Here is a 27,126-nt window from a genome sequence, read left to right as displayed (position 1 = left end):
ATGCCCTTGTGCAAAGTCTCTCTCCAGAATAAACATGGAAGTCAGGGTGTCTAGGATGGGAGGGAACAAGGAACGCACAGCTCTTGGGACCCCTTTCCCTGGATGTAAACATTTCTGTCAGCAAGAGCAGGGGATGAAACAGCTGCAGGAATTCAAGTTAACCTGGGAAAAGCTACACAGTGCTGAGATCTGGGAACAGGTACAAGAGTTAATAACACAGGACAGAGCACAGGAGAACAAAGGTGATTAATTATCAGAACATCAACCAGCAGAAGAATGCAGTGAAAGAGTGAGTTATTCAAAGGAACAAAAAGCTTACGCTGGTTTTCAGGAGGGATTGGGCTAGCAGCACCTCCTGCAGCCAGTAGGTGGGAGATGTTCCCACCACCTTGCACTGACAGTTCGTTGCTGGAAAGAAAATCTCCTTTTTGGAGGATCCAAAGTGCAGGAGGACAGCATTGGAAAAGCAGGAGAAAAGTGTGGGGAGCACAGTGATCTGCAAGGCTCCTGGCCCAGAGTCAACACCACCATGGAAGAACTGCCCCTCCCCCATTTTCCAAAAAGGGTACAAGTACTTCCTGCAGGAAAACTGAAATGAGAATCACAGAATCAGAGAATAGTTGAGACCGAATCACCCTCTGGAGGTCACCTTGTCCAAATCTCAGAGTCCCAGGACCATGTCCAGTTGGCAAAGTTTACTCTATTTTTTCCCCCATGAAAATTAAATATCATAGGACAAAATACAATTATTCAATTTGCAAACTAACAGAGTTACACTGAATGCTCAATGTATACAGCATTTTATTGATTGGACGTATGTTACAATAGACAAACATATATTACATACGCTATACAAAATATACATTCTGATGTGAAAAAAATATAAATAGACACTAGGAAATAGCAAGAGGGAAGAGAAGCAGCTTTGCTCTTGCTGCCTTCTGAACCCTCAGTTCCTGTACCGGTAGTGCTTTGGCATTGATTGAGGAAATGGCTTGTTTTTACTGAAAAAAGAAAGGCCACTCTGTCCCCTCTGCAAAGGGGAAAGACAATGCACATGATTTTTTTTCCTCCAAGTCTACCAAAGAAGTTTTTCCACAGTGCAGCAAATTGTCATCTACTTACAAGCATCAGCTATTTACAACCAGCTTATGGACTTTAAATGCTTATGGAAGGATGTAAATGTCTTAATTCAGGATGGCAGCTTTTATAGGCCACTCTCTCACAGAAACTGGAGCAGCTTTAGCTGTACTCTCAGACAGCCAGCACAGTCCTGGTGCAGACAGTAGTGATTTTAAAGCCCTGGTCCGGGCCAAGCAGGTCTCACCTACCTAATGGGAATTCCCTTGTTCCAGGGAGTTGTACCCCAAGTACTCCCAGGGTCTGGACACTGCCAGCTGCACTATGACAAATCTGTGTGAGCTCAGCTCCTCCAAAGAGAAAGGGGAACGAAAGAAAAAGGAACAAGCATTTGCCAAATGGTGATGAGAGACAGAGCAGCAGCAGGGATGCCGTTCTCTCACTCCTGGGAATCGCACATGCCAGCAGCACCCTGTCCCAGTAGCCTGAGTGACCAGCTGAGAGAGCAACCCAAAAGGATAAGGCTTTGCTGCTGTCATAGTTTCATGACATGACCTTTCTCATCTGGATTTAAACTGACAGTGCTGGGTCCCTGCAGCAGGGATCACTTTGGATTCAGAATAAGCACTGTGCCTTAAATGCTGTCTGGGAAGGAAAAGCCTGAAGGAAATAAAACCAGAAAGAAATTAACTTAAGATTCTTTTTTTTTATAATTGTATTAAAGCATTTCATCTGTCAGAATCCAAAAATTTACACACCTGTGTTTCTCTCTATTTTACCCAAAGGTCAAGGACAATTGGATTCCCTTCTCACTAAAGCTGCTGGCTACCAAAGCAGCCACACTGGCTTTGAGAGCATGGGAAGAGCCCTTGAAAATACTTGCTCATTTGCAAAGAATTGACTATTATTCCTGTCCAAAGAGCTGTGGGAAAAGCATCATTATGCCCAGTGTTTCCCCACTCATTTACTCAAATACTTCACCAGAGTTTCTAAATTCAGCTGTGAATCTGCACAACTACACCTGTCACTTGAGTCACAAACCCTTCAGTGCAGGAATGGATCAATGGGAATTCTCACATACCTACAACAGAGCTGGGCCAAAAAGGGGTCTCTGTCATTATAAAAATACCACACAGATGGATTTATTTGGGTACAAATCCTACAGCTCCAAAGCAGGCAGCAGTGACCACGAAGGAAGCACCTCACTCTGAAGGCATGACCACAGAGCACAATGTACCTGCTGAAAACCCATCCCTGAGGAGTCTTTTAACGCCTTCTACAAAAAGGGGCATTTTCCCAAAAGAATGAATTTTTCAGGGAGTCTTTATAATTGTTCTTCCTCATTTTGTCAGGCACATCTCACTGGAACTCCCTCTGTCTCAGTAAGATTTTTCAGCAGTGAGGGGCTCCCTGCATTGCATAATTTCTCACCTGTCAAATATTTAAACATTTTGGCCACACTAAGATTTAAGGGAACTATTAGTTCAACAATTTAGCCTGACATTTTACAACAGAAAAGGACCAATGTTTTAAACTCCACATGCCTTTGGCTATGCAGAAGAAATAAGTATTTATCAAGTGCTCTCCCAATTTACCTCATGCTTTTCATCACAACATTCTTTTTAAAAGTTCACTTAACTGTCAGCTAGGAAAAATATGGAAACCCTCTCAACATACACAATATTAAGGGTTTTTTTAAAGATAAAAGCTTAGATAAACCTTGAAATTCTGCTAATGTCATGAAACGGATCAGCTTGCAGCCAGGCACACAGTTGTAGGCAACAATGAAATTCATCAATATCACAGTTCTACCACATATCTATAAGTAAATGCACTTCTTTTCAAAACAAAGACAGCTCTATTCCCTCACAAACAAGCTTTCGGTCCCCCCAAGCTCCCCATATGGCTTAATACACAGCTGTCAAGACTAACAGTATGATACATACTTTGGCATAATAAAAAATAATTTACATTGCAGCCAACACGTTTATATGCTTAGGGTATACAAAATATTTATAAATGTGAGTTTATTTACAACTAGAGTCCATTATTCATAGGAGAAAACAAGCCCCAAACTTACACGGGTAACAGACACCTGCCAACAGTCTAAGGAAGAAAAAGCTGGCCAAGAGTTTTATGCTTACAGTTCCTGGGGAATTCCATGAGGAGGCCCTGATGGTTTGTTTCCAAGCAGACAAAGCACTGTGAAATAGCTACACACGTTCTTGAGAGCTTTCCAAAGCATGCACCACCACAAAGGCTGCTTCCAGCATCACACAATCCATGTTTTAATGCTATTTTTGTAGATGGCACTAATCATCCATGTGTTCTCTGGTGCACATTCCCATTTTCCAATGAAGAAATCACAGAAGAAAGGGCATGTGTCACCTCCTCCAAGAGAGTCTGACTGTTTAGCAACTGCAGACACATACACGAGCATCTTTGGCCTTAGGGTTAGTCCTGAGGTAGTAAATACAGTCAGTCAATCTGGATTTGCTTTCAAGGCTTTGTGAGTGTTTTATGTGGTTTCACTGTGGTCATGAATGTTCCGTGTCCTGTTAAAATCAAAATTCTGCTCCCGTAGCCTGTGGCACGGTCTGGGTGATGCCTGGTCCCGGTCACTGTTGGTGATACCATCGCTCCGGAGCCGCTGCGGGGCCTCATGGGCCAATGGATGGTGCAGGAATTGCGGGTGAGAGCAAGCCAGTTCTTTGCTGCCTCCCCACAGAGGAACCTGGAAGGGCTCTGAGGGATAAAAATTAGAAGATGAACAGGAGAAAGTTGATAGAATCAAGGAATATCCTAATTTGGAAGGGACCCTCAAGGATCATCGAGTACAACTCCCAGCCCTGCACAGACACCTCAACAAATTCCACCCTGTGCCTGAGAGCATTGTCCAAACACCTTTTGAGCTCTGGCAGCCTTGGGGTCATAACCATTCCCTGAGGAGCCTGTTCAGTGTCTGACCACCCTCTGGAGGAAGAACCTTTTCCTGATACCCAATCCAAACTTCCCCTGACACAGCTCCAGCTGTTCCCTTGGGTACTGTCACTGCTCACAGAGAGCAGAGATCAGTCACACTCAGATTTTAAATAGATTTGAGCTCTGTGACTCGGCAGTAACAATCGTTCCAAGATGATTTTCTCTGTTTTTGAGAGTATATTTTACTGGATGCTCTCCATTTCCAGCAATCTCTTACAGTAACCAGAAACACACAGAGCTTCAGAGTGAATTTTTAAAAAGGTGATCTGGAAGAAAGTCAAGAGAAAAATAACCAATTTAGGGAGTTCTTTGAACTTCAGGCCAGCTCAAACAGAAAGGCTATTTGAATTTCTTATGTGAAGCTCCAACTTGCAGTTAATACATGCCCTTGCAGTATAAGCAAAGGCTCACATTCTACAAACTTACACCTGCAAATTAAGAAATTCCATCTTTTTAACATCAATCTCAGGTACTGGATGAAAGCTGTTGTTTGCTGATGCAACATGGGTATTCGGAGAACAAGTGGCTAATAAACTCGAGTTACTCCACAAACTACTGGCACTTGAAGGATTAGCTGTGTGTCAATAGTGAAGGGCAGCACAACAAAAGTCAAACTTATCAGGGAATACAAAGCAACAAAAGGAAAAGTGGACACTCACCAATAATCTGCTGGGAGATTTTCTTATCACTTTTTTTGTCATGGTTGGTAAGGAAGACAGGCACGTCTCTGTCTGCTAAGAGATTATCCAGAGCATTGCTTTCCTTCTGGGTGCGTGCTGTGTACGTTTCCTTGGGCATCTGCACCATGAGATTTGGGAGTGTTTGATCCAGGGGGTCCTCCTCGGTGATGAGGGCATAGGGACAGTACTCTCGGGTCCGAGAGTAGATGTTGGCATTGTCATAACAATCTGAGCAGATCACTAATGGTGCTGCAACACCTGATGAACACAACAGAAAAATAAAATACTCTCAAAAAGGATGAGGAAGCCAGATTTCCATAGGCTTTATGTCCTGGTATGATCATTTATTATGGCAGCACAAATTGAAGGGTCTTTTTACAGTTAAGGGAGTAACAGAGTACTCAGCTTGAGAGGTCACGTGAGAAACCCCCCAGACTGCCCCCACCCAAATTCTCCACCGCAGTGCCCTTCTGAAGCTGACCAGGGGAACCATGGACATGTTCCCCTATTTCATGGGCAAAAGATTTCTATGCAGGTCCAGCCAGCTTGGGCACCAGGCTGAAACAGCCTTGGGATTAAACCGGGATACCTGCCCACATCCATCTTGGACTTGACTTGTCCCTGCATGCTCACACACATCAGAGCTGATGATAAACTGGTCACTGAGACGAGCTGCTTCTCAACCCCTTCCTGAGACAGACTCTAATGCAGTGGGACTGGACTGGAGGGGTCATGGATAGGTGTGAAAAACTTACACTGAGGATCAATTTTCAAGCCAGGCTATATAATGAGTGATGAGTCCTCAGCATTTTGGATGGCAAAGAAAGCATCTCTGTAAGCTCAATGACACGAGAAACCAGAAAATTGTCCAAACAAGGTAGGGAAATAGTGCAGACCCCTTAGTTATGTTTGTAACAAGCCAGCTAGATGTCTGGAAGAAGCAGGACTTTTATACCAAGGGTAGGAGGCACAGCTAGTCATCTTCCAAGCAAAATCTATTTCCACCTCTTCTGCCTGGGCTCTTGAGATGCCAAAGGAAAGAACCAGGATAAAGATCTACCTTGACACTTTAGCTGTGAGGATGAGACTGTGCATTGGCATCCTGCTGAGGCACTGGTAACACACATGAGGGCTTTGCTTACCATCTGTGCCTTTGTGCACGTAGCTGCCAGCTGGAGGCATCAGCTGCTGATGGCTCCCTGCCTCCAAGTTACTGTAGCCTTCCTGGGGATCAGACAGTGTTCCTTGGGAGGACAGGTAGCTGGGAATGTCAGCAGGTAGGTTCATCTCCTCTGCAAGGCAGAATTAACATTGGCAACATTAAACAGTGTGAAGATTTCAAGGTATTACCAGCACTATTCCCCACATTAACAAGAACATCCAGAATTTCAATTCACGTGTAGGTATCTTTTTTCTACCTCAGTAATTACGAATCTGGCTGGCCAGTTCAAAGTTGACAGGGCCAGAAAGAAAATTTACACCTATTATTCCAGACCCTGAAAATATTTTTAAGTTTATTCAAATATTTACTTCCGAACTTTACCGTTTTCCCTCAATGTAGGGCAAATCTAGTGTATAAGGAATAGAATCAGCACACTTCTGGTATTTAAAAGAACCTCTGTAATGGAAGAATTTGAGCAAATCCCTGGAGGGATTTCGGAAGGCAATCTTCAGTTCTTTTATCGATTTGTAATGAAATCCAGAAATTTCAAGTGTTTTGAAATAAAAACAGGACCAGAGACTGTTGATTTTACACTTAACCTGTGTTAGTGATGCTGTAATCTTCATTCCTCCTCCTCATGTGGTAGATGACAATAACCCACACCAAGGACGTTCCCACCACACAACACACAACAACGATAATCACGATCCCTACTGTTGTCCAGCCATCCTCCTCATGGACAATGGCACTCTGGGAAGAATCACAGTTGGGGGAAGCCAGGACATTTAGATAAATATGGCCACGCTCAGTGCCCAGCGTGTTGGACATGATGCAAGTGTACTTCCCAGCATCCTCCAGTCCTGCATCCACTATGATGAGGAGCTGATTTGCTGCAGCGAAGAAATGCCGCTCGGTGACTGTCAAGGGACCATCGTCCTTGGTCCAGTTGAGGCGAGGGGCAGGACTGCCACCAGCTATGCACTGCAGGACAGCAGTTTCACCTCGGGTCACTGTCCTGTCCTCCAGGGGCCTCATGAAGGAAGGAGTTTCTGGGACAAAAAGTGAAATTGTAAGATAACTTCAAAGAATCATGGAATCCTATAATCATTTGGGTTGGAAGGGACCTTTAAGATCATCCTGTCCCATCCCCTGCCATAGACAGGGACACCTTTCACTAGACCAGGTTGCTCCAAGTCCCATCCGAGTGCTTTGAGCACTTCCAGGGATGGGGCAGCCACAGTTGCTTTGGGAAATCTGTGCCAGTCCAATTCTAAATTTGGCCATAATGTTAAAAGTCAGTGTCTTCAAAAATGCTGCACTCTGGAAGGAACTGACCTTCCATTATTACTCAGCATAGTTCACAGGATGGGTCAGCTTGCAAGGGACCATAGTGGGTCATCTGGTCCCACCTCCCTGCTCAAGCAGGGTCATCCCAGGGCACATGGGACAGGATTGCATCCAGACAGTTCTGGAACATCTCCAGTGAGGGAAACTCCACACCCTCCTCTCTGGGCAGTCTGCTCCCACACGGTAAAGAAGTTCTTCCTCACATTTGTGTAGAACTTGCTGTGCAGCAGTTTCTGCCCATGGCTTCTTGTCCCATTGCTGAGCATCACCAAGCACAGCCAGGTCCATCCTCTGACCCCTCCCTGCAGGCACGGACAGACATTGATAAGGGCCCCTCTCAGCCGTCTTTTCTCGAGGATGAACAACCCCAGTTCCCTCAGCCTTTCATAGAATCATGAAATCATTTAGGTTGGAAAAGGCCTCTAAGATTATCAAGTCCAACCATTCACCATTTCCTTGTAAGAGTGATGCTCCAGTTCCTTCATGATCTCCATAGCCTCTGCTGGACTTGCTCCAGGAACTCTGGACCCCTCTTGACCTGAGGAGCCCAGAACAGGACACAGCACTCCAGATGTGCCTCACTAGGGCTGAGCAGAGGGGCAGGATCACCTCCCTGACCTGCTGGCAATGCTCTTCCTCGTGCATCCCAAGATCCCACTGGTCTTCTTGGTGGCAAGTTTGTTACCTGTGACAAAATTTGCTCTAAGGCAACACAAATTCCTTGCCTACTCTACACTGCTGGACTGAGATATGCCCCTCAGCTCCCTGCAAAGACCACACCAACTCCAACAGGCAGCTCTGCAACTCAGCTTCTAAAGCTTCACTGTGTAAACATCACACCAAGTGCTGCCCTTTGCATTTTAACTTCATTCTCCACGATTTCAACTTGCTACTTACAGCTAAGCTACACTTCCACTGCAGATGTGCAGGGATCCATCTGCCAGCACAGGCCAGTCACACTTACCCAGCACAGTCAGGGTAGCATTGGCCGAGAGTCCTCCTGCAATGTTCTGGGCCATGCAGCTGTAGATCCCCATGTCTTCCATCTTCACATTTGCAATGAAGAACACATCGTCCTCAGGCATGACGTGCATCCTCCTCTCTCTTGCAGCAGGGAAGTCTGTGCCACCATCTTTCTGCCAGGAGATCTGTGGAGGGGGGTGGCCCTCAGCAGCACACTCCAGCCGGGCCATTGCCCCGGTGCGGATAGTGAGATCCATGGGGGTTTTCAGGAAAGATGGGAGCTCTGAATGAAAGGGGGACATAGATTCAGCATTTTCAGTATCAGGTAAAATGCTGCAAAAGCTCCACAGCAGAGAGAAAATTTGAAAACATATCTGAAACACTCCGTAAGAGAGGGGGGCAGATTCTTCTGAAGAACTGCGTAATTTTTCAGTGATTATTTCTAAGAGCCTTTCTTCCAAAATTTAAATACAGTATGCACAGTGTTCATAGAATCACGGAATGCTTTGGGTTGGAAGGGACACTAAAGACAATACATGCCCATGGGCAAGGACACCTTCCACTATCCCAGGTTGCTCCAAGCCCCGTCCAACCTGGCACTGAACACTTCCAGGGATGGGGCAGCCACAGCTTCTCTAGGCAACCTGTGCCAGGGCCTCGCCACCCTCACAGGGAGAAATTTCTTCCTAATATCCAATATGAACCTACTCTATTTCAGTTTAAAGCCATTAAGTTCCTCTAAAATGATGTGAAGATGATTTCTCACAGGAAGAATAGAGGGAAAAGTTTTTGCCACGTTTTTCTTTCTTGCAAACAGGGAAGGTAAGCTTCCATCTCATCACCTCTGCTCTGAGGTACTGTGGGATGAGTGGTCTGCTGACTGATATGAACATTGTTTTTGTACCTCCCCTTCCCTCAAAATAAATGGAACGATGATGGCTAAAAATGAAAAAAGGACTTCGCTTTTGACTTCTCAGAGTTTTTGCTACTTATTTTCAGATGAGTCTTCCCCAGTTTTACAAACATGTGGGAAAGGTGCTGAGTTCTGAGGAGACAGTAGAGGGAGCTTTTAGTTTAAAGAATTCCACCTCCAATTAACTAGATGAACAACTAATTGTATTCTACTAAAGCATGGGAGATAACTGCCACTTTGAAACCACTTTCAAAAAGTGAATAGAGGCTTTTCATCCACAAAAAAACAAAAAAACCAAAAAAGCCCAAACAAAAACAAAGAAGAAGAAAAATCACTTCTTTCCAGCTTTATAATGTGTGTGATACTTCTAAATCCCATTGAGATCTGCAAGACTATTTTGGCCCAGCTTTAGTGAAAAACAAACTTGTAGCTACTTAAGTAACTTATAGTTACTTAAGTTTTATGTTCAGAGTGCTTCTCCTTTTTTACCATTGTCACTTACCATTGACAGTCAGCTTGGCTTTGTTGGAATAATTGGAGCCAAAGTAATTGGTGACAATGCACTGGTATTTCCCTTCATCAGTGAAATTCACATTGAAGAGGTGCAGGACAGTAGTGTATTCCAGCACCTCCCCACTTTGCTGCTGGTACCTGACAAAATTCTCAACCTCTGCATCATAGAGGACCTCGCTGTCTTTGCGCCAGGCTGTGGCCATGGGTGAATCACTGCTGCTCACAGCAGTGCACATCAGGGTCACATTTGTCCCTCGCAGGGCTACTGTGGTCTCTGGATGGACTCTGATCTGTGGTTTGGGGAAATTATCTGAAAAGAAAAGCACCAAGATTAGCTACTTTTAAAGTTGAACTAATATTGCAAGAAAACTCACTCAAAACACAATGTAAGCAAAACCAAAACTTTGGGAACAGATGTCCTGCTTGAGGTGCACAAGTTCAGCTGTTTTGAGCTGGAAATCAAGCTGTGAAAGAGGCAGAAGAATCAGCATTGAAAACAATCAGTGCGGAAGTGCAGTGCTGAGCAGCCCTGCCTTTTGTCCAACTGTCTGAAACTTGCTATATTTAGATCACACTCAAAAGTCCTGCTCAGCTGAAGAGCCAGGCCATTTTATGAAGGACTGAAACTTACTGTCAGATAGTTTAAATATCTTGAAGAGCCTTCAAGTTCTACAAGTACAAAGCATAAAGAGCTGGCAGTTCACCATCTCATCCCACTCAATGAAAGTGACTCCCATATCCATTATTTCAGCAAAGACACTGTCATAGACACACACAGAGCTCTGTCACACGCCACCATGGTGGTACTGGAGTGGAGAAGTGGGTGCTTGCACCTATATGATTATTATTGTAGCCTTTGCCACCAAAGCAATGAAAGAATTGCATATAAACAAATAACTGTTATAAGATTGCTCACCAGGAAAGGGGAACATCAGACTAATTCCAGGCCTGCCACAGACTTCACCCAGGCTCTGGGCAAAGAGTTTGAGACCACCATAAACATCATAGATATGGAACACCAGGAAATGTGCCCGAGCTTGAACTACTCTAATTTTTGCCCAGCGAAGCTGTGGCTGCCCCATCCCTGGAAGAGCTCATGGCCAGGTTGGACAGGGCTTGGAGCAACTTGGTCTCGTGGAAGGTGTCCCTGTCTATGGCAGGGGGTGGAACTAAATGATCTTTAAGGTCCCTTCCAACCCAAACCATTTTATGATTCTACAATATTCTGCTGGTATGGGCAGGAACCAGGAAGGAAGTGTCAAACAGACCTCACAAAGCTAAAGGTAGACATATGCAGGGAGAATGGAAGCATAATCCATTTTTAACAGTAAGCTAAATAAAAAAAACAATGCTGTCTCAACCGCACTACTCCCTTGGGTTAACTTCAGTGCTCAAACACCACAAAACAGAGCGAAGAGATGCAGAACTAAACCCCAAACTCAGAGCAGACTCAGTGATGTACATGGGCACACACAGGCACCACAGCCAGGACCAAGTACCTCCCCAGCATTACAGCTTGATTTCAGCTACAAGACTTGTGTTACTGTGTTTTTGTATCAAAAGTCACTAAAAATACAAACCACAGACAAAGTCATCAGGGTCCACACTGAGAAGGCTTTGTCCTGCCAACCACTCAGGGTGAGCACAGCTGACATTTACAGCCTGCAGTAAATGGCTCTCACTGAGCCACTGGGGCAGCCATTTCAACTGGCAATCGCAAAGCAAACTGCTTGTGTTCAACGCTCTGCAGAAACAGGGCAAAACAAAAGGGTGAGTGAAGTTTATTTCACATGCGTACGTGTGATTTCACGCAGCAAAGCAACTTAAAGCATATACATACAGAAACATCAGATTTACAGTATAATTTTACACATATGGGTAGTTATTATAAAATCTTAGCTATTTATGCTAGAATCGGTCCCTCTATGTCAGCATTAAAATCTTACATTTCATTTTAATCCTGGAGAATATAAACGCAGAGTTTCAACTTCTAAAAAAACAATCCCAAAACCACTAAGCCTGTCTTTAAGGAGGGATGAGATAATTGCAAAGCAATTAAAAGGAACATAACACTGCAGAGCAGCTCCATCTTTCAAACTAAACACACCTGCCATTATGAAATGAGCAGAGGCCTCAATTCTCATTTCAGTGCCAGCTGATAAAATATTTAAGGCCAAAAGTGATTTGTTTCATACAGGTATCAACTGCAGCTCATTTTCTCTGCTCCACAGAAAAACTACCGACAGGAAACAATGATGGGTCTCTTCTTTCCTACCACCTGCTTTCAAAGTCTCCTAAATATTATGTATGAGTATGACTGACTTGAGACACTCCAGCATTTAACAAGAAGTGATCTGTCCTAAGATGACTCCAGTAACGGAGAAGAGAGGTCCCAAACAAGCCAGGATTCCATCCTGCTTTTTGCCTGTACATATCAATGACTCATCACTTTTAAAATACATCAGAGAAGGCAACAGAAGTCTTTAACATCTGAAATTGTCCCCTCACACTGGCAGATCTTGCACACTAAGTTCATCTGGCCAAGGTTAATTAATGGAATAGCAGTTTTAGACCGGATTACACAACAGGCAGAGACTTTAGCTCACAGAAAGGACTGCATTACAGTAAAATGAGTCTTGGGTGTGAAGGTCATTTCACATTTTACTACTTCAGATGTCTGAAGACCACAAGAGACCCTATCGGCTTAAACATCTACTGAGCACACAAAAACTCTTGTCTAGCTGTGAATTTTAAAGCCTTTCCCTAGCCCCCAAAAACAGGAGGAAAAAACACAGGGTTTGCTAATCCCCCTGAGAGATTACTGATGAATTCTTTTGTTCACTGCCTACATGCAGTGCTGAGCTTGCTGCAAAATCATAGGATAGGAAAAGCTTAATGGTACGGCAAGAAAAAAAATTAACTCCTACTAATTGCAACTAAGGAAATGCAGGTGAAGATTTTATCAAACTTTAAATCTAAATATACTGCCACCAACTTTGAGTTGATAATTTACCAGCATTGCTGCAAATATTTCATGATGAAAGCAGACACACTTCAGACAACTTCAACCTACAATGGCTGAAGGATTCTTTCCAAGGTAGGGCCTGTAAAGAATCTCTAAATAATTGTCATGAACTTACAGCTCCTTCAGCTGAGCCTGAGCAAAGGCATTTTCTTGGATGGACATTATTGCATTGTTGCTTAAATCTCTGTAAGTTAAGCAAAGAGCACAATAATGAGTCAGTGTGATTTCATATGCTGCCTTCAGTTAAATTCTTGAAAATCTGACAGAGAACACAAGACTGAAGTTGGAAAATAATTAGGAGTTTTACAAATTAAAATACTTACAGATGTTCAAGTCCTTCAAGACCAGAGAATGCTTTTTTGGTAATTGACTTAATTTGGTTTCCTTGCAAGATTCTGAAAACAAAGGCCCAGAAACCAGTCCGAATGTCAATATGAGTTCACAAACAAGACCCAAAAGAAGTTCCCTATGATGCTTAACTACATTTCTTTTCTAATTCTAGCTAAGTTAAAGGATTAAATACTACTTTTCTTAGCTTAAGGGCTCAAGTAATTTTCCAGAGAACAGGGTTTCTTTTCTACTTTCAACTTAGAGATTTGGGCTACAAATGTGTCAGAAGGTAACTTAAGTCAGAAGGATGAAACATCAGTAAGTAGAACTTGGGAGTGGAGCAATAACTTCCTAAGACCAACCTGCTACCACCACACAAGTTCCCAGACTTTCCCCTCACACCAGGCCATTTGTTATAAGCAACATTTGTAACTACACAGGATGAAGCTTCCTACAAAGCACATGGCACTGGATGGAAAGTGCACAGTCTAAGTATTGAAAAGTTTGTTAATGTAATAGTGTTTCAAATTTGCTCGAAAATACTTTGTGTTTTGGGGTTGTTTTTTGATACGCAGTAACTCTCACCCAAACCAAAGAAGCACAAAAAGCGACAATCATCACACAGAGGGAGTGAGGTATTCAACAATAAATGCAGTCAAATACTTATGCTTATTCTCATCAAATTGGTGCTGTAAGGAAATCCAGTGCTACATGGATCCGATGCTCCTGAACAAGGAACCCAGGACTATATCAAGAGGTTGTGGCACACAAGTGGCAACACTGTGAGAAAGGCTTTCTGCCTCATGTCATTGATTTACAATTACTTAATATTTTGTACTCTCCCTCTCTGCATGCCTGGGAAGTGCTGTCATTCCCCTAGTTTGTTATACATACAGTTTATCCAGCCTGCTGAGTCCCACAAAAGCTTCATTTGCATCTTCTATGGCCCAGGAGATCTCATTGTTCCGCAAGTCCCTGCAGGAGAAGACATTTCTTAGAAAGAAGCCTTGGAACATCACTGTGACCAGGGCTAGTGGTGAGCTGAGGAAGACAGGCCAGGTATGGGGCTCTAGCACAGCATCACCTGGAAGGTCTCAAATCTTTTAGAAAACTAAGCTTGTCAGGAGATTAATTTCTTACTTCAGAAGTGCAAAAGGGAAAACTGTTCATGGTAAGTGCTGCAGCCAGAACCACAAACAAATTCTGCAGCACAACTTCTTGATGTGGCATTTACGGAAAGCCCCGGTCTGACCAGCACTTGTCATGTGATGGACTATTTGCCAGGAGCTGGGAGAGGCTCCTGAAGCAAGTTGGTTCATGTAAGGGAATTAACCAATACACCGGCAGCATTAATCTTCACGAGTAACAGGCTTATACCAGCATTAGCATATTAAGGGATTACACCCAGGTTACAGCATAGGCCTGCCAGGCGTACCATGGTGGATTTTCAAAATGAAGTTGATATTCTGCTCACAAATCTCGTTATCAGCTAATGGGATTTCTGACTGACCTCAGCACAGCACTTCAGCCTCTCATGGAGAAGAGAGGTCTAAAAAGCAAAAGCAACAGAGCAATACAGTTTGGAGAGGATTAAATACTTTTTAGAGAGAAGATGAAATAAATTAACTTGCATTTTTAGCCTGAATGGCATGGACGAAGGCAAGAGCATCTGTGTTGATACCACCATGCACAGAGAGGAGTGTGTTTAAAGGAAATATATATATATATATATATATATAGTCTGCACTGTGTTCTACCAGATATTCTATGCAACTAGAAGCTAGACAAAGCTTCCAAATGAGTCAACTGACATAAAACTAGCTGCCTACACAGGCAACTGTATATATCACTCATATAAACACTTCTTTCCCTGTGCTAATGAGGGAAAAATGAAGTATCTACTTTCCCATATGTGAGACTGCAAACTGTGTAGAACACCATCGTGGAAGAGACCGGGATCAACCTCCAGGATACCATCATTGGCAACACACAGTTTTCTTATTTTTCTTACTTTGAAATATAGAAGTCTTGTTAAAACCATACACAGCAGTCACTTCCACAATTTGTATTTATACACTTCCAAGTTTAGGACAAAAATAAAAGAATTTCATATTTCACGCATCACAAGATCTAAACAAATATGGCCTTGAAACTTGTTCACATCAAATCTTTTCCTGTTCAAAAATTATTCGAGCTAAGGTACCCAACATGGAGCTGAACTAATAATGACTAGATGAATAATATGCCAAATTTATTTCCAAGTTGCTAATTCTTGTGATTTAAAATACATTTCTAGAATTATCTCGAGGTCTGCTTCAGAATGTTAGACTGTGAGTGCTGGAGAATATAAATGCCAAACTGCTCACAGTATCATGAAGTAAATGATGTGGTAATATGTAAAACTTCCAAACTTCAGTGCTATTTTTAGATATATCTGTAATCCTAACTTGCAGTTAGTGTATAGTTTTACAGTTTATTCTCCTACACTGCAGAGTGGCAGGAGCTGAACATACAGAAATATTTACACCACAGCCGTAGCACCAAACAACCGGCACACAACCAACAATGGAACTAAAACCACACGGTATCTCTTGTTTTTTGAGGTATTTTTACACTCCACTACTCAGACCACTCAGCAAAACGAGTGAGCAGTCCAAAAGAAAAGCCCCTGATTGTGTGAGAGAGGAATTGGCTCCTCATGCCTGGCTGGGCACTAATGCTTGGAGCCTTGTTAATCACCACTCCACATCCTCCATCCTGCCCATTCCAGCCCCAAAGCAAAGGGCCAGGCCCTCGCTGTTGACACCCCTGAGAGCCCAGAAAAACCTACTAATTAATCTGCTCTTGTTCTTCTTCATGGTACTCTAAATCTAAGAAATCAGGTTTAATTATTTCATTAAAAGGTTGCATTAAGGTTAACAGAATATGACTGCTTACATAAATCTCTCTGGTGAGTTTGCTTATTTAAGCATTTATTTAATGAGGTGACCGAGGGGTTACAAACTTTCACTCCCTTCTCAAGTACTGTTGTTTAGTGTAATTACAACTGTTCACATCTACTTGGGACAGGACTGGGTCTTTTCAGAAATATCCAAAATCTGCCACGAAAGGTCCTGGCAAGTGCAAAGCTGTGCCTTCAACAGCAAGAAGCAACTCGACATCCCCTGTTATGTTTGTGAGGTCAGCACATGAGCAGGATGGGCTAAACCACACCTTCTACAACACAAAACAGTTCAGTCCTTGGTTTCTAAGGTTCCAAACCTAAGGAAACCCTCTGGAATAAAGAGCTTCAAGCTATTTGCTCCACAAGTGGCATTTACACAAGGCATCCACATCTTTCAGAACCGGCAGGACACACATCTGAGCACTCAAGGTCACCAAGTCACTGTTTCTTACCACCGCTAAAACTGAGTGGTTGGTTTGTTTTAGCTGGGCTGGAATTCTGTCATCTTGTCAAGCCAAAAGATTATCAGCCCTACCACACCTGCAGGCAGGACAGCACCAACAATGATCTCAGGCTTCCACAGTGCAATATCCATTGCCTCTGCTTCCAAAAGCTCCACTCAAACTGAAATTGCATTAAACTGAAATGTCCATTTGAAGTTTTCTGTACTTACAAAGTTTGAAGATTTGTCAGACCTCTAAAGACACCATCGGCAATGTGACTAATGCGATTGTCACCCAGGTTTAGCTTCTCCAATAAGCCAAGTCCCACGAAGGCAGATTCCTTGAGGCGAGTGAGCTGATTGTATGACAAGTCTCTGGAAATATTCAACATACACTTTAAAGGTAAGCAGGAGGATTATTTATTAAGATACTATCTGACTCGATTAACTATTGTGTTTCAATTTCTCTAATAGAATACTTATAAGTAAAACACAGCATTACCATGGGCCTAGCAAGGAAATTGAGTACTTCCTTTGGTAATTCATTCTTGCCAATCAATAATTGCAACATTCCAACAATCCCCAATGAATACCAGCCCAGGACTTACAGCTCAGCAAGTCTTTGGCAGAATTCCCATGCATCTGGGCTGATCTTGGTGATGGCATTCTGGCTAACATAGAGTTGTTGCAATGTCCGCAGCCCATACAGCCAGCCCTTGTTTACTTCTGTTAAGTTATTATGTTCCAGTTCTCTAATGAATTAGAAGGAAAAAACATTTGCCAAAGAGATAATCAGTGAAACACCTACTTACAAAATTTCACCTTGTGGATCTCAAAATTATTTACTAACTTTAAGCCTCAGACAACACACAATGCATGATTGTTTCAACCCCACTGAAAAAAAAAGAGTGAACTGAAGTATACGAAGAACTGAGTAGCTCAACACCAGCTGCAGGGAGAAACAAAACTATAATCTCTATTCTCAAAAACAACTTTTTAAAAAAGAAGTCTTTTGCTAACATTGCATCGCACATCCTTGTGTTCACGCTGTCAAAGTCACGGAGGAAAGAACAACCCCACGTTATGGGGACTGGAAATGAAAACCAGCAAAAAGCAACTACAGAGGCAAACGTTCTTGATCACCATGTGGGAAGAAGCTGGAAAGAGGACCAATATAATGGAATCACAAGACTGGTTTGTGTTGGAAGGGACCTCAAAGATCGTCCAGTTCCAACTCCCTGCCATGGGCAGGGACACCTTCCACTAAACCAGGCTGTTCCAAGCCCTGTTCAGCTTGGCCTTGAACACTTCCAGGAATGGGGAAGTGTATCTTTCCACTTCTGAAGTAACCAGACATGACATAAAAATAATGGGAAAATACTCTTTTCCTATGATTTCACCAATATCTCAGCACAGCCTTGATGTAAGGGAAGCCATACAGGACACAACTCTCCAGAGCCATTTTCTTTCTGCTAAAAAAATTCCACAACCAGGCATACTCACAATTCCTCTATATTACCCAGGCCAAAGAATGCTCCATCCATTAGTCTGCTAATCCCGTTGCGCTGCATTTTCAAGGATTTTAAGGATTCCAGTCCTTGGAATGTAAGACTTTCCACTATTTTAATCCGGTTCCTTTTCAGTTCCCTTTTATAAAGATGACATTCAAATATTAAGACACTTTGCAACAAGCACCACTGTGTGAAGGTCAAGAACATGCTGAGATTAACAGCTCAGCTGTAAATGTTGTTTTCATGTTTTCAAGACTGTTACTTACAGAAACTGCACGTGAGGCAACCTGAAGATCTTTGGTGGAATCATACTAATCCTATTTCTGTTCAGTTTTATCACCATTAGTGAGCTAGATAAGTTATCAAGGCAACCTGCTTCTAGAGTAGTTATTCTGTTGTTACTCAGATTCCTAAGGAAGGAAGAAAGGAAGAGGGAAAGAGGCCTTTCAGAACATAGAGAATTTGATGAACACAATAGCACAAGCACCTCAGAGCAACCACTGATTAACAGAATCCAAGACCCCTGTGAAGTCACATGAGAAATGTGAATTCTGGGATACCAAGCTAAATCCTTTTTCCCAAAGGAATCAGAGGGAGGAGTTGATTTTTACTGCACGTCCATGTTTCAGTTAGATGTGGTTAACACAATGTCCACAGTGATCTACTCAAACAGGGCAGAAATTATTCCCTGTCCCTGATGGCTTATGCACCTGCACTCTGACAACAGCAGTTGCTGTTTTCCATGTTATCTGGGAAAATACAATACAGATTGGTATGAAAACTATTTTATTTCAAGGACATCTGTAGCTCCATTAAGCACTGCTACCAGCTCAAAGCTGTGTAAGACACTAACTTAAGAGAAAATGAGGTCTCCAACACTATCATTGTAGAGCCAGGAATCCCAGAGACGGTACATCACTCATACTTACAGGTACTTCAATTGCATTCGTGGAAAGGAAGAGGCTTTAATTTCTGAGATAAGATTAGAACTAAGATCTAGATTTTCCAGTGAAAGGTAGACCTGGAGTTGCTCAGCATTTATTTCTGGAATGGTGTTGTGCACCCTGAAAAAGATCAGCAATAAATATGGTTATCACCATGTCTCATCCTTCCAGTTGCACAGCTGAAACAGCAACAGGATTCTGTATATCAACAGTACTAGTGAGTCTCCTGAATGGGACGTATACCACATGCTTCCAAATGTGCTAATTCCTAAAGCAAAACTGCAAATCCAAGAGTTATTTGCCACCTTGAGATACAAACAGATTCAAATTCTGAGGCGTATAGACGAGCTGGTCCTTGTGGGAAGTGTCATTCCTGGACTGAATCCCTCCCCTTCAAAGCTGCCTGCCTTGGTTGACTGGATTTTATTGGTAAACTAGGGTGACCTGATTGTTTAACTGATTTGTATTTCTTTAAAAAGTGCTTACATATTCCCTGACGCACTTTACATGACCAGTATTTCAAGAAAAAAGAAGATGTTTTCCTACAATTTGATAGCAGAACTCTAACATGGTTCTCCCATGTGTTAAACAAGAAAAAGGCAGATGAGCTATTACTTACAATGAGAGGAGAGTTATATTGGAAGTTGTTTCTCCAAAATACGGAATTTCACTTAGCTCATTGTAATTCATTTTCCTTAAATAGAGGGCAAAAAAAAAATTACTGACACTTCAAAGAGGAGAAAAACCCTTCTGTGCACATAAGAAATAATTAATATCAATGCATTTGACAATTTTACTGTATTAGTAATACTTAGTAGTTGACAAAAAAGATTCCCCAAGAGCTTAAATACTAATAATTTGAACAATTTGAACAGTGAAACATGCTAGCTTTTCTCATTTTCATGGATACTATTACTTCTCTTTCATTTAAAATCAGCTATAAGCAAAACAAATACACCTCGTTTCTCTTTAAAAATATTGGTCTTCTGATCTTTCATGAGAAAGATTTCTGCTCCCAACACAACAGCTTTATACATAAAATGCGCTGCCAACATGGAGCACCCATTTTTAATTAATTTGCACTGAATATAGTTTGCAAGTCAGACCAAGTATCTTGACGCGCAATGAAACATTCTAATTACAATTAGGTAGGGTATCTTTAGAATTTATCCTCACAAAAACCAACTTACACTTCTTGGAGAGTATGGACAGACAAATCAATGCTCCAGTTGGATGATAATAAATGATTATGACTTAAATCCCTAGAGAACAGAAAGAAAGTTATTTAGCTCCTGGAATAATAATAAAAACAACAACAAAAACAACAAACCCAAAACATGTGTGCTTTATGCAATCTCAAGTTTTAAACTGTATTTATGTATATTATACAATTGCTCCTTCACTAAAGAAAAGAGCTTGTTCTAGTGCTCACTCACAATAAAAGCCTAAACAGTTCAATTTCTCTGTTTGATCAAAAAACTTTTTGTTAAAGCTTCTTGAAAGGAAGATTGTACCTGACCAGAGAATTTTTCCTTTAACCCAGAGCTTTATTAACAACACTTGTCCACTGCAAGAAGGAAAAACTTTGTAGGGACGTGAGAGTAATTTCTTACAAAATGCCCATTATTGAACTGCTTCCTGTAGCATGATCCCCATTTTCTCAGCTTTCTGAAGACGCTGACTAGCCAAGGCAGGCTTATTCTAAAGGAACAACATACACACAATTCCCAAACAAGCTGGAGGGGAGAGAACCCTGAGGCTGGGAATCTTACAGATAGATGCCTTAGCACCAGTTGGTTTTACTTATAAGAATCAAATGCAGGAGTTGGACTCTTTCAATGAGCAAGAGTCGTTAAATCCAGCTTTAATGCTCCCACTAAGTGTTGGTGCTATTCCCATTGCTGTAACTTTATACAGTATTTTACTTCTGCCTTGGACTTGGTGCATAAATGCAACAGATGGGTCCATTTCTGAGCACAGGCTGCCCCTAGTCCATGACATGAGTCAAAGAAGGAACAAAAAAATCAGGTCTGATGGAAAACACCGTCACAGCCACACCAGGTCAGTCCAAAAGGTGAAACCAACCCATCTGTGTGACATTTTGCTGGCACAAGTCCAGCACAGAGGTGAATCACCCAAAGCTCATGCCAAGAGCCTGAGTTGTTGTGCCTGAACAGACCTGACACTGCCACTATGCTTGCAGAATGCGACCGGTGCCCTCACCACAGCTGGAAATCTGTTGGTAAGTGCAGGAATAACTGGACACAGCTTATGTCTGAGCTATGAAGGGTCTAAAGGGGCCATACAAGGAGTGGCTGAGGTCACTTGGCTTGTTTAACCTGGAGAAGAAGAGACTGAGGTCAGGACTCACTGGGGTCTGCAGCTTCCTCCCAAGGAGCAGCTCTTATCTCTGCTCTCTCGGAACAGTGACAAGACCCAAGGGAACAGCTGGAGCTGTGTCAGAGGAGGGTTAGGTTGGGTATCAGGAAAAGGTTCTTCCCCCAGAGACTGGTTGGGCACTGAACAGGTCCCCCAGGGGAGTGCTCAGGGCCCCAAGCCTGCTAGAGCTCAAGGAGCATTTGGACAACGTTCTTGGGCATAGGGTGAGATTTTTGGGGTGTCCTGTGCAGGGCTAGGAGTTAGACTCGATGATTCTTATGGGTCTCTTCTAGCTCAGGGTATTCTATGCCAGCTAGTTGTTCCAGCCTGGCAGCAAGGCATCATGTTTCCCTCCCCGTTTCCAATTCTGACATCAAGGAAAGAGCTATAACAAGCTATTTTCAGCAAAGCTGTTCCACTCCCTATGAGCTCCTCTGGTAAGGTCCTGTATCACTGATCCTCCTTCATCATTGCTGCAGTAACACGGTACGTATTTATTATGGTTAGTTTTAATATTATCAGGCAGGCAGCGGCTATGCTGACACAAGAGACAAAAATCACACTTTGCAACCAAAACTACCATTTATCTGTTAAAACAAATATTAAAATGTAAATGAGAATAGTTAAAAATATTTCCATTGATGACCAGGTTTGGACAGCCACAGCACCCACACGCTCCTCTGTTCTTGCAATACCTTTGGGCCTGTGCTTGGCTCCAAATACACCGAAGGCCAAACTTGACCGTACAAGAATCATTGAGTCCAGCTCCTGGCCCAGCACAGGTCAGCCCCAAAATTCCACCATGTGCCTGAGAGCATTGTCCAAACACTCCTTGAGCTCTGGCAGACTATTTTTCATCTGTAAGACCAAAACCTACTAAGTGACAACAAGGACTGACAACTGACAGTCTATTTGTTGTTAACTTCCACTCAGGTTCAGCATAAAGATTCCGTTCTAGCATTGAATTATTAAAATCCTGGGTGTCACGGCAAGTCAGGCATTTGCTAAGGTATTCTTTTAATTACATCAAGATGCAAATTATACGGATAGAGCAGCAAGTGGGTTTGGAAACAAAAAGAAAAGGAACCAAGAGAACAACTGCAGCCAGTTGCAGAACTATTCTGCAGCTCTGCTTCCTCAGTACATGTGGTAATTAAGCCAGCCCTAAATGCTAGGAAAAACACAAAAATAACCAAGTATGAACAAGTGCTCCTCAGCAGGCTTCCCACCTCAGGGGGCTGAATGCTCAAGACACCCTCTCCAGCTGCCCAGATTCCCCTGAACCCAGCTCAGCCCCAACCTCTGGGCATCCACAGGAGCCTGGCATAGTCAGGTGGAGGGACAGATGATTCCAAATCCCAGCAGTAGACTTTCCTGGATTTTTCAAACATGCAGGCACCCAGCCAGTGCTGAACAGTCTAATCTTGGAGCAGTGGGTTTAACCAGAGCGGGAAGTACTAAGCCACGCTGTTTCCAAAGAACCAGTGCGCAACACACAGTAGAAGGAGACAGTGGACATGGAAGATAACAACGCACCCCTCAAGGTGTGCAGATACTCCACTGATGAGCGAAACCAGGCCATGGGTTCTGAGCCAGACCACCCTGTGTGTCAAGCACAGCTAGCAGGCACTGACACAGATTTTGGAAGCAAGATTAATATGCAAAGAATACTGAAACTTGACTTTTCTAAGGCTTTCAGGAAGAATATCATAGAATATTTTAGTTGGGTAGGAGACCTACAACAACCTTCTAGTCCACCTGCCTGACCAAAAGTTGAAATTATTCAGGACACTGTCCAAATGCCTCTTAAACACTGACAGCCATGGGGCCTGGGTGATGAGGACGTATTAACGTCCAGCTATCCCCTCCAGAAGCCTACTGTCTTATTACTAAGTTAGAAATTAAGATTTTAATTCAGAAAGCACAGGAAAGTATTCTTCTATTATTACTCAGATTTGGACTACAACACAGTTTTCACTACAATAAGTCCTCTTTCAAGAAGTTTGGTATAGTTGATATTTAAATGGTTCTGACCCTATTTATATCTACATTCTGTTACTGATGCTTTTCTTTTTCAAACAGAGCAGCTGATCACAAAATACAGAATGAAATACAGTGGCTGATTTTCTGTGTTTAGAGATCATTCAATCACACAGCTAAGATTCCTGCTGTCCTGGAGAACCAGATGCAATTCCCTTGCTCTGGAAAAGCCAAAACCAAAGAACCCATCCTTTAAGCAGCCTTTGCACTGTAACTGGGAGGCCCAAGCTGTGCAGAATACAGAGCAAACATGCAAAATTTGTATTTCAGAGATTCATCTGGTATTGTATATAACCAGATGTATATATTCATCTGGTATGTATAATCTAAACATTCATTTTGAGCTTAAGTGGTACTCATCTCTTAAGCAAATAAAACAGAACACACATACCAAACTGATCATGGATGATAAAGATTGATCTTAATTCAGCCAAGCTGAGCATACAGTGGCACTGTAGAGGTGTTGATGCAGAATGCAGACAGCCAGTCGAGCTCACCCAAAAAACCTACTGTGAATGGAACTTGCTGAACTAATTAACTGATACCTGAACTACTTTTATTCATCGTCTCTCTGACTACCAGGATATATAAACACACTTACTACTATGGGACTGGAGGTAGCGACCACCAGCATTGTGCTTCCCTCTGCCCCTACACACAGCTACCCTTCACACAGGGCTGGCATTCCTTGCTCTAAAGAAACTAATGTTAAGAGGCAGACATATAAAAAATATTTCCTAACTCCTTAACTTCACAACCCTTTTCATCACCCACCAGGTTAGCCATAAAACATATATAACTTCAGAGGAAAAATGAAGTTACAGTCACCTCAGTACTTATAAAAACCAAGTTATGCTCTCCTGGCTTTATGAAAAACAAAATGTGAAAATAAAACCAACCTGCACACACACACACACACAGGAAGCACCACCTGCAAGTAATTTGAGTTAGGAAAAGGACGAATTTTTAGTCCTCAATGACAGTTGAAATGCTACCACAGAACTAATAGAGAAAAGCACATCAGGGACTTGATCATGTGAGAAAAATTAGGCTTTTATTAATTTTAAACAGCTGGTAAACATTAAAGCTCATTTAGATTCAGAACTGCTAGAGTAGTCCTAGTGAAAAAAAAACCATCACCCATGCTTCATGTGCCAAAATCCTGAAAGTCACAATAGACACAGAATGGATTGAGAGCAGCTCTGGGAAGGACTTGGGGATGTTGGTGGATGAGAAGCTCAACAGAAACGTGCATCGTGCAGCCCTGAAACTGTCCCCCCCCCGGGCCCCACCCAAGTCCTGGCTGATCCCCCAGCGTGAGCAGCAGGAGGGGGGGGATTCTTCTCCTGTGCCCCACTCAAGTGAGACCCCCACATGCAGAGCTGCCTCCCACCCGGGGGGAAGCTGACATCAGGAGGACGTGGAGCTGTCAGAGCAAGTCCAGAGGAGGTCACAGAGATGCTCCAAGGGCTGGAGCTCCTCTGCTCTGGAGACAGGCTGGGAGAGCTGAGGGTGTTCAGCCTGGAGAACAAAAGGCTCCAGGGAGACTTTAGAGCCCCTTCCAGTGCCTAAAGGGGCTACAAGAGAGTTGGAGAGGGACTTTGGACAAGGACCTGGAGTGACAGGACAAGGGGGAATGGCTTCCCACTGCCAGAGAACAGGGATAGATGGGATATTGGGAAGGAATTCTTGGCTGTGAAGGTGCTGAGGCCCTGGCACAGGGTGCCCAGAGCAGCTGTGGTTTCCCCATTCCTGGAAGTGTCCAAGGCCAGGTTGGATAGAGTTTGGAGCAACCTGGGATAGTGGAAGGTGTCCCTGCTCATGGCAGGGGGTGGAATGAGATGAGCTTTTAGGTCCCTTCCAGGCCAAACCAGTCTACGATCCCCTTATTATTGTTTACAGCACGTCAGATTGCACAACACAGCACAGTGCCAGCTGTGCTTCTTCCCACTGCACCTTGTGCCAAGCAGCTTTCAATACACCCTCTACCAGCTTGAACAAAAATACAAGTATTTGCTGAAGCTTGAAAACTTGCTCTGCAAACAGCATGGATATCATTTTGCTTATTAGCCTCTTGATGAACTGCCAACTCCCTTTCCCAGACACTGACAACTTCCCTGACAAGTTACAATATCTTTGTACTTCTCTAAACACCAAAGGTTTCACACACAAGTTGTTATATTTCTAAGCTGAAACACATGCTTTCTCTTAAACATTTGCAACTGCTGATTGTGCAGAAATAGGAGAGAACTACAGAACCTCATAAGGAGCAAGAAGGTGACATGTCCAGTTTTGAACGCAGATCAGACTCTTGAGTCCTGCTAAAGGAATTCCTGGAGTTAAGTCCAGTGGTCTGTATGCTTATAGTACCTTCCCAACAGGCTTAATTTTCTCTTGGTCTGGAAGAATGTCATTTTTATCAACTAGGAAGATTGATAACTCCAAGAGGAACTAAGAACTCTGTGCAGAGAAGCAAGTTTTCATCTCCCTCATATCCCAGCACCCCTTCCACCCAAATATGCTGTAGCCAAAGGTGACAAAAGCAACAGTGACTGTGACAGCAAAACTCAAGGACAAAGGCTTGACCTGTGTGAACACTATTTAGCACATTGTCATATTGAACGCTTGGAAGCAGAGACTAAGAGTGGCTCTGAACTGCTTTGTGGGATTTCTTTAGAAAAACAATGGCAGCAAATGTCACGGGGAGTCCACAATGGTTTAACTGAGGGAAAAGGAGAGTATCACTGAGTTGCACAGCAGTAGTGGGATGCAGACGAAACCAGAAGCAACAGGAAGTACCACAACACGGCTGAGGCTGTTGCTTGAAGGAACACTTCCAAGCACAATCCTAAAAGACAATGTCCCAAAGCCTGACTTGAAACAGCTTTAAGTCCTGGACTGAACGGCATTAATAAGTGACTTACTAACCACAACCTGCCTGTGCTCCACCCTCCTCTCACTTGTTGCCATCACAGAGTAGGGCAAGACAAGCGTGAAACTACGTCCTGGGACCCCGGCATACGGAGCCTTCGGGGCTAGACCCTCCTTCTCAACACGGCGCCGCTGCAGCTGCTTTGCCCCAGCCGCTGTCCCTGAGAGCCAGGCACCACTGCCGAGGCCGCTCTGCCCGCAGCGCTCCGGGCTCCGTGCGAACACCCCGCGGACAAACTCACAGAATCAATTAGGTTGGAAAAAGCCTCCAAGATCATTGAGTCCAACCTATGACCAAACATCACCTTGTCAATCACACCATGGCACCGAGTGCCACGTCCAATCGTTCCTTAAACGCCTCCAGGGATTGGGACTCCACCACCTCCCTAGGCAGTCCCTTCCAATGTCTAATCACCCTTGCTGTGAAGGAATTCCTCCAGATGTCGAACCTGAACCTTCCCTGGCGCAGCTTAAGACTATGTCTTCCTGTCTTATTGTTTGTTACCTGGGAGCAGAGCCCGGCCCCCACCTGGCTGCACCCTCCTGTCAGGGAGTTATAGAGAGAGATAAGGACACCGAGCCCCGAACCCTGCCGGCCGTTCAGCCAGGGCCTCGCACCGCCCCCGCCGCCGGGCCCCGGGCCCGCATCTCCCGCCTCCGCCAAGCCGAGGCCTGCGCACAGCCCGCCGCCCGTTCGGCCCCACAGCCCCGCCGCGCTCACTCACAGCCCCGTGGTGCCGGCGGGCAGTGGCGGGATCCTCCGCGGGCCCGGCCCGCCGGGCAGGCGCTGCCGGCTGCAGTCCAGCAGGCCGCGGCGGCACGAGCAGGGCGCGCCGCAGGGCTCGGCGGCGCCCGCCCGCGCACACAGCGCTGCCGCCGCTAGCAGCAACACCGGCAGCAGGGCCCACGGCAGCGCCCCACGGGCGGACCGCACGGCCGG

The 27,126-nt window shown here is 43.8% G+C and overlaps 1 protein-coding gene across 3 annotated transcripts; it reads right to left on the bottom strand.

The window, feature by feature from the left end:
* Window positions 1-781: 781 nt before the first annotated feature.
* LRIG2 (leucine rich repeats and immunoglobulin like domains 2) lies at window positions 782-27,126 on the bottom strand. 3 transcript variants are annotated; one of them, XM_068995614.1, is made up of 18 exons: window positions 26,912-27,126; window positions 20,027-20,098; window positions 19,456-19,530; window positions 18,822-18,956; window positions 18,159-18,302; window positions 17,885-18,028; window positions 16,990-17,133; window positions 16,613-16,756; window positions 13,890-13,970; window positions 12,989-13,060; window positions 12,781-12,849; window positions 11,221-11,384; window positions 9,630-9,950; window positions 8,216-8,497; window positions 6,504-6,953; window positions 5,885-6,034; window positions 4,722-5,000; window positions 782-3,825 (listed from the first exon to the last, which is right to left on the bottom strand). In XM_068995614.1, exons 3-18 carry the CDS (start codon window positions 19,524-19,526, stop codon window positions 3,599-3,601), a joined length of 2,877 nt encoding a protein of 958 aa, XP_068851715.1. In that variant the 5' UTR covers window positions 19,527-19,530; window positions 20,027-20,098; window positions 26,912-27,126; the 3' UTR covers window positions 782-3,598. The 3 variants fall into 3 exon arrangements, with proteins under 3 accessions (XP_068851715.1, XP_068851717.1, XP_068851716.1); XM_068995616.1 differs by lacking the exon at window positions 6,504-6,953 and having other exon boundaries at window positions 26,912-26,919; XM_068995615.1 differs by lacking the exon at window positions 9,630-9,950 and having other exon boundaries at window positions 26,912-26,919.

Source organism: Aphelocoma coerulescens, chromosome 26 (genome assembly GCF_041296385.1).
Source record: "Aphelocoma coerulescens isolate FSJ_1873_10779 chromosome 26, UR_Acoe_1.0, whole genome shotgun sequence".
In the NCBI taxonomy this organism is placed as follows: Eukaryota; Metazoa; Chordata; class Aves; order Passeriformes; family Corvidae; genus Aphelocoma; species Aphelocoma coerulescens.
Note: the sequence above shows the minus strand (reverse complement) of the source record. Positions and strands in the feature narration are given on the sequence as shown.